Here is an 8,531-nt window from a genome sequence, read left to right as displayed (position 1 = left end):
GGGCAGCAGGGCAGGCCCTATGAGGAGAGGCTACGGGACCTGAACCTGTTCAGCCTCCACAAGAGAAGGCTGAGGGGGGATCTAGTGGCCTGTTACAAACTAGTCAGAGGGGACCAGCAGGCACTGAGGAAGTCCCAGTTCCCCCGAGCACTACCAGGAGGGACTAGAAAAAATGGTAACAAGCTGGCAGAGGGTAAATTCAGATTAGACATCAGGAGGCGCTACTTCACTGTCAGGGTGGCTAGGATCTGGAACCAACTTCAAAGCAAAGTGGTGCTGGCTCCTACCCTGGGGGTCTTTAAGACAAGGCTAGACAATCACCTTGCTGGGGTCATTTGACCCCAGTACTCTTTCCTGCCACGGCAGGGGGGTCGGACTGATGATCTGCTCCAGTCCCTTCTGACCCTACCAACTACGAAACCATGAATTTAGCGCCTGGGGTAGCATGGGCACTTAGGTGCACAGTTAACAGCCCAGAGGTCACAAGTTCAAGGCCATGGCAGAAGCGCTCACAGCATGGCTTGTCAGATTCCAATGAAATCTGTGAATCCTGCTACATACATAGGTGGTGGAAGGCCCAGGGGAAGGGGCTTATCTGCACCGTGCCCCCCACCCCCGAAATGCAGGGCAGCAGGTAGGGCAGCCAAGCTATAGGCTCTGGGCTGCTACAACTGTGGAACAGGGGGAAGGGCACACTCACAGCCAGGATCGCAGCCCTGGCATGTGGATTACTGCCCAGCACGGCAGCCAGGCAATTCTGTGAAGGGGAAGGGGCATGGGGGAGCCTAGATCAAGGCCCCCACAGTGCGGGAGAGAGTGTGGCAGGGGTGAATGGGACTACCAGAGCCCTGGGTGGCTCATGCAAGAGTGCGGGGAGGTAATGAGATGCGAGAGCAGGCTGCCGTTGTGGGCTGGGACTCTGCACCCTGCACCACTGCCCCAAGAGCCACATATCACCACATGCCTGCCACCACCAAGCAGGCAGAAGATGGAGTGCAGCCTGGTGGCAACAGGCACAGTGTTGTGCTGCTCCCAGGGCAGCGGGGCACAGAGCTCCAACCTGCAGCAGCAGCAGCCTGCCCTCACACTGTGCACAGATTGGGGGGCACGTGCCCCAGGGTGTATGTAGAGGCAGGACCCTCCCTGTACCCCTGGATGAGCTGCCCAGGGCTCCAATATTCCCAGAACCACGCTCCAGGACCCCAGTCCCTGTCCCACTCTCTCCCTCACCGTGGGGCCCTCAACCTGCCCCTTTCTCCATGACAGACTTACCTGCTTGAGGTGGGGGATGCAGGTGTGCACAAGTGCATGCATGCTCAGCCCCACAAATAATAATTTTCTCCCTCTACCTATGGCTAAATACCTTGTCACAAGGACGCAAGAAAGGGAAGAAAAGGAAGGAACAGTTTAGGCACGCTTGCTTCTGCCCAAACAAGCAGAAGAGAATGGGCTAGACCTCTTGAAGTCACTTGCAGCCCTGCATTTCTATTGTGCGTCTCTTCATGAAAATACGATACAGTTAAAAGCCTGCTAGACTCAAGTCTCTCATCTAAAATGTTAAGAGAGAAGAGAAACCAACTAACCAACTGGAAAAAAACCCCCACAATATAACCCATGGATACTCACATTCCCCATATATTCAGAAAGTAAATCCTGCAGAGCTTGCCGCACTGCATTGCACTCAGCAACAATACGCTCCCGTCTATCATCACGCGTACAGGATGAATCGGCCATTAAGGCTGCTCCGCTAATTATGCTCTCCAGACGTTCTTCCAAGGAAGGACGAAAACGTTCCTCACTGAAGCTCAAAGGATCCACAATAATTTGTTTCTATTAAAAGAAAAATGTATAATAAAAGTGATCAGTAACTGATAGCACCTTGTTACTTTAATTCATCAGAATAATCCAATCTTAGAATTGTTACAGTATCCATGAAAGAAAGCATGTTTTGTTTTGTTTTTTTGTTTCGTTCCATTTTTTACAGTAGAGACTTACTTCCCTGTAGATAGTCCAATAAAATTATGAGAAACCTCCCCTATGCGTTAAAGTTTCTGGACATTTCTTGCTGTTCAGTAATGTTGACAGCAGTTAAACGAAACTTGGCCACAAGAAAGCATATTTGAATCTACATATCATGCAGTATTGCCAACATAAATCACACCACAGCTACTGAATTCTCAGTAACTGCATGTCAATCTAGACAAATCTTAACTATTTGGCTTGTTAAATGTTACCACCCCATCATGAATGAACAAGGAAACTTTCTAAGTTACGCTCCTTGTAATACTTTGCTCTAGTTTATCCAGTCTCCTTCTTCCTTCCCCCTCTACATAATTACACAGAGGAATGTAAAATTGTTCTCAAAAGTTATGTGAAAACAGGTATAGTAAGGTTTAAAATGTTACAGAAATCATTGTTTTCAAGGCAGAGCAAAGAGCAGGTTTATCTTAATTGAGTATTACTACAGTACAACTTATACTGATAGTGTTATGGCTGCATCAGCAATTCTAGTCCAAATCCCCTTTTCAGGGGGTCACAGTGCTACCATCAAAATTCTGTGCAGGCTGAAACTGTATACTAGATGTCATCCCACAGCACTTAAAAGTATTTCATTAAAAGAATCTCTGTATTATGGAAAAAAGAATATACACCTGTTGCAGGTTGTTTAATGCTTTAGAACAAATCCTGAAATTTTTTTTGAAGTTAAAACTGACCAGTCTATAACTACATGCAAGTCACATCCATTCTGTGCATTGAACACTTCCTCCTCCAGAACACAATCATAAAGTTTGCCACTGAACTGTCTGATGCTTCTCTGGAACTCAATATATTGTTACTCACGCATTTATTGCTACAACAACTTTACCAACAAAATACAACCTATTCACATGTTACTGCCACTGAACAATGTTTTACTTTAGCTATAGGTAGAATTCCTGGGATCTTCAAATACTTATTTAAAATGATATCATGCCACTTAGTTTTAGACATTTTTACCCATTGTTAACACTATTTTATACTCAGTCAGCAACACTGATAATCTCGATATTTCAATCTGGGCCAACTAAGCCATTTTCAGGCACTGTTAACTAAACTAGGTCTGGTTTAATTTAATCAAATCACACCATAGTGCCAAAAACACCTGCCAGAGCCCCAAACTGATCTACAAAATGGCTTCTAATGTTGTAATATGGTTAACGAACCAGCAACAGTGGGGCTTTTTTGCAAACATTCCTTTGTGCAGACAGCTTGAAAAATAAGGTAAGAGTTATATGTAAGGCAATAGGTTTTATACACACACACACACACACACACACACGTATATTTAAACACACATTATTTAAGGAAAAGGTAAAGATTGTAGTCATGGCCTTTCACTGTATATACATTTTATTTATATTGCAAAACTTTTTGGGAAGGTGGAGGTTAGGGTACTAAAAACATATTTTTGGAGAGGACAAAAAAGGGCAAAAATTTGTAACTGGTAGGCAAAGGCAGTGAGAGGTGTAAGAAAGAGGCAGGGTGAAGGGCTCCACAATAGAAAACGTTCACTACAGCTATTTCTAAAGTACACCTTTTATTTACTTCTAGAAATGTTGGTACCACCTTCTTTATTAGTCAGAGATCTCTTCATTGTAGTTACAAAAAGCCAGCTTCAGGAACAAGTATGCTCAGTAACAGTTTTCTATTATTCTTCTATTAAATGTGGCATAAAATGGGCTACTGTTCAGCATTAAAGTATTTTTACTGGGCTTGCTTGAAATGGACTCCATGTATTAATACAGCTATTCTGAACCAATATCAATAACTTCAGACTCCACATTCAATAATCTCCTCCTGGTATAATAAAGCCAATTCCCAAACAATTCATCTGCCTGTGAAAAATCTATCAGAATCTATCCCACTTTGTTTCACTATCTTCCTATAGTAATTTTTTAACTGATTTTCCAGGAGCTGGACAAGTGGGCCACATAATCCCAAGAGGTGAGAACAACCTTTGCAACAGGCTACCCAATTCTGAAGAGCCTCTGGAACAAGGAAGAACTATTTCAAATCAACTGATGGTGTTTAGTCAAGGATTCTAGTCTTGCAAATTCTTTTAGCAGACAAATTCTGACTTCAGCCTTAAGATACAAAACAATACATCCAGAGCCACAGCCCTGGAGATTGCAGTTGGGCACTGACATTTGGAACAATGATTTTCCACTAATCCAAGAACATATAAACATAGTTCACTTCTCAGTAAGATGCTAACAGCACTGTAAAAAGCTACTAAGAACACATTTATTGCTAGTTAAAGTATTTCTAGCATATTACAAGGATCCATTAGCTGGCAGAACACATTTACTATACTATGTAGAATTACTAGTTTCCAAACAGCAACGAGAAGAGAGTGATAAAGTCTCCTGAGTTTATTTATCCTTCATTCAATCCACAAGTCTCCAGCCATAAGAAATGGTGTAGTTCCACTGTGTGGGTGATATAAATCCTTGTTTTAGAAATAGGAACATAAAAGGGTTTCAACTGTGAACACAACAGAGGGCCTTTAAATACCATCCTAAATATCACTCTCTACTTAAGAAACACAGCCTTTGTATAGTTCTGTAACAGATTACTCTTCCACATACTACAATTTCCATGGTGTCAACAGCCTTCCTGATGTTTTTCTCCTCTTTAACCAATTTATAAGCAGCAGTCTCTGAAATGAAATATACAAAGTAAAGTTACACTATGTGTCAAACAGGTTCAATACTTACATCAAAGTTGTTGAGCGCATAAGCTAGCTCTCCCCCTCCACCCTGGGGTTGGGTGCCATCATCAGATGCTGTAGCTTGCGCTGCATTTGAAATGCCTGTGACTGCCTGTTGTAATTGTTTGTAGATCAAGTCCCGGTTAGCTTTGTAAGCAGCTACATCAGGATGCTGCAGACAGGCCTGAGAAGCAGTATAAAGTATTGGAATATTTTTCTGTAGAATTCCTCTGGCTGCAGCCATCTGATCACGATGGCCTACGTCCTTCAATTCCTGTAAAAAGATCAAAAACAAAACAAGTTATCAACATTTAGAGAAATGTACTATGCTTAAGATCTACACATTTTCCCTTTTAATAAAGCTAAAAGTACATTCTTTACCCAAGAGTAGGTTAAATCTCAACTAAGCAACAGTTCTTTCCATGTCTGTAGTTAACAAAAGTTTGGTTACTTTTGGAACACAACAGTAGCTCACTAAGTAATGATGCTGCATGGCAGCCCCAAACTTAACTTTTTAAAAATTCAAATGAAGATGTTTATTACTTGACATGACAGAGTAGATGGTTCATTTTCAATGCTAACAATTGGCCTAGACATCTACATTGATCCTTTATTTCCTAATGTTCAGGAAAGTAAATGAATGTGTAACAGAATAGGGTGCAATGATTATATGTGCTTAGTTTTTTGTTGTTGTTGTTGGGGGGTTTTTTTTTTTTAAACTGTCACCCAAAACCAAGCCAAACTTTAAAAAAAAAACAACTGTTTTCTTCAACCAGGGTGCTATGGGTTGCTATTAAATGATAATAGTACTGTTATGTGTACAAACACCTATCCACGAGATAAACCCAGAGATTTCAAACGGGAATCCACACTGTCAAGAGCATTTGGTTCTGTTGCGGTCCGAGTTCTCTGCAACAAGACAAGCTGCTCTATTATTTCTCCATCATCAAAAAAAAAAGGAACGCTAGGAGCTGGCATTTTCTGATGGATGCCTCGAGTCTACAAAGATTGAAAACCACTGTCTTAACCCCACTCTGCATTCCAAAACCTCCTCCTAAAATCTCTGAGATGTAGGGATACTTGGTTCCTGTAAGTAACTTATACTTCCCTGATCACAGGGAGAATCCAGAGCCTATTCCTCCAAGGCCCATCTCTGAACACAGCTCCCTTCCCACTCCTTTAGCAGGGGTGCGGAAGGTAAAATTCCTTTCATTTTACAAAAAGCTTTCTGATGGTGTCAAGGTTGGGATATAAGAAACAAACAGACTTTTAGAAAAGGAGTGTTTCTACAAGAAGCATGGAATGGTCAAGTTTCTATTTAAGAAGATCCCAATTGATCAAATGTTAAGTTACAGCTCTTTTCTACATGTTCAATCTTCCACCCTATAGGACAGCAATTTTCAGTATATACAAAACTTAACATTTAAAATGATGGGATTATAAGTCATGAAAATGTTAGTCAAAGGCCGAAGGACTTGGAAGCACTCACATTGGGGTTTTCTTTTGTAAAATTTACTGCTTTCAAGGACCCTCTTGGTGCCTCAAGCACACATATAACAATGATCTCCCCCCCACCCTTTTCTTTTTTGGAGCTGGAAGAGTAAGTTTTTGTATCTTACAAACAGTATATTTTCCCAGTCTAAAAACACGTTATAGTATACCCAACAGTATGATGCATTTAATTCCCTTCTCCCATTCCTCCTCAGGTTTGAGTAACATTATAAACATTGAATAAGAAAGAGTGAAAAGCAATATTTTATTTGAATGATCCTTTGCTGAAGGAAATCCAAGAAAAGGAGTCTAGTGAAACTACACACAGAAGCATGCTCTGGATCAAATCCAACTGAAGTGCAAGGTCATTAGTGTATCAGTAACCAGGACAACCTTTTTCAAAGCAAAGTAAGAGATATTACCCAAAACAAAAGAAAAAATTAATAGAACATTAAAAACACTTTTCACTCTATGAAAGCACCAAAATTCAAACAATAACATCCCAATCTTTCCCCTTGAATTTCCACACTAAGTAGGATCCCACTGTGTTGTCATAAAAGATGGCATGTCATCCTATTATTACTATTAAACATGGGTCAGGAATCTTTAGACTTCATAAATCAGGGACAGTGGCTTAGGATTACATTCTACTTGCAACCGATAGACGCCAATACAGCCTCATAAAAATACTTTTTGGTATTTTCCGCAAAAGAATGAGATGACTAATAAATTGTGTGAACTGGATAAAAAGGAAGAGTATTTTTAGCTGCTTGTTGGAATAAACCCTAGTGTATCCCTCTAAATAAGAATGTTCATGATTTACTAGTTTTCTAAGTGACTATTTTCTTCAGTTCAATTTAAGAAATTGTTTCAAGCATTTAAAAATCTTCTCAGTATACTCTCTGCTGCCACCTGGGTAAATGCTAATCATATAATCTTGATACTTGAGCCTTCCCTACATTTAAAAGTGCCTATGTATAAATATACCACTGTATTTACAATGGAGATGCTGCTTCATTTACCAATTTAGCTTATTCCATTGGAGGAACAGGTTTGAGTTCTCAGCAAAAGGACTTTATTGTACAACTGCATGTACCCCAGGCTTTTGATGGCATAGCAATGTAATTTTAGGATGTATGTTTTTTCCACTCAATAGCTGTGTCAGTAAAATCTTCATGCAGACCAAGTGTTCTGCATTAGTACAATGCTGTTTTTATGGGCCACTCACTGAAATTCATGTGGTACTTAATCTCTTTGGAATATATCTTTAAAAATACATTTAAGTTCTAGCATTACTAATATTTTATAATTGATCACTGACATTTTTATTTATATTTCCAATATTTATGCTCTTTACCTTTCTTTTGAGTTAAATAAACATGAGCACAAAATGACTTTTCTTGGCTTTATGGGCCTTTATCAAAAGATACAAACTTGATTAAGATCAGGGCAGGGGTAAGAACAGAACACAAGAAGTGCTTGAAATAAAATTTAATAAATACTCCTTAAGGATCCATCCACATATGTAGGCACGTGCGCTTGCAGCAGCTCAAATAGAAGCGATACAAGTGTGAGCTGGGGCTTTTTGCCTCAGCACATGTGCCTGGATATGCACTTCGGTGTGGTGCAAGTTGTGTCACTTGGGGCAAAATAACCCTGCCTGACCGCCCCAGATCTACAGCCAGGGGGAGCTAGAACCTGAGGCCAGCACCTGTGCTGGCCCTAGCAGTGTAAAAAGCTGCCCTGTCCTGGCCCCATCAGTACAAAAAGCTGCCCTGGCAAGTGGCTCAGGGCTACTCGCTCTCAGGAGCTTCTGGGGCCCAGCCAACTGGTATCTGGGGACACTATCCCTTGTGCCAGCTGGACTGCTGAAGCAACCCTGAGAGTTCCCTGCACCCTCTACCCACTGCAGCAGTCTGGCAGTGAAGGCTGCTGCCTGGCTGTGACCTGCTGCACACACGCCAGACCCAAATGGAGACTGCACAGATTGTAGAGGCATCTGCCCCTCTGGGCCAGCAGCCAGTGTGCTGTGGCTGCAGAGCTGGCAGTAGTGCTGCAGAAAGGCCACATGTGCCCCTGCCCAGCCATTTGGGCAGCTATCAGCTGGAAGATGTTCCCAGTGTGGTGGCCTGCTTTGAACAGTCAAAGCATGTCCTCCTGGCCACAACTGGCCAGGAGCTCAGCCACCTCCAGCTGGGTGCAAGGTGCCAGCTCTGAGCAGGGTCCTCTGCCTGGGTCCTGCCACTTGCCTCCCTAGCAAGCATTCATGTTCCCTACTAGAAAACTGAAA

General features: G+C 41.9%; 1 protein-coding gene across 1 annotated transcript in view; it reads right to left on the bottom strand.

The window, feature by feature from the left end:
- CTNNA1 (catenin alpha 1) overlaps positions 1-8,531 on the bottom strand; it is a 251,980-nt gene that overhangs the window by 172,420 nt on the left and 71,029 nt on the right. The window contains exons 5-6 of the mRNA XM_019506550.1: positions 4,758-5,024; positions 1,627-1,830 (exon numbers count right to left, since the gene is read on the bottom strand). Of these exons, the coding sequence (XP_019362095.1) occupies positions 1,627-1,830; positions 4,758-5,024 (471 nt within the window). The remainder of the gene's footprint in view (positions 1-1,626; positions 1,831-4,757; positions 5,025-8,531) is intronic.

This window comes from Gavialis gangeticus, unplaced genomic scaffold (assembly GCF_001723915.1).
Source record: "Gavialis gangeticus isolate Ggan-Ray unplaced genomic scaffold, GavGan_comp1, whole genome shotgun sequence".
Taxonomy (NCBI): Eukaryota; Metazoa; Chordata; order Crocodylia; family Gavialidae; genus Gavialis; species Gavialis gangeticus.
This window is presented reverse-complemented; position numbering and strand designations above follow the sequence as displayed.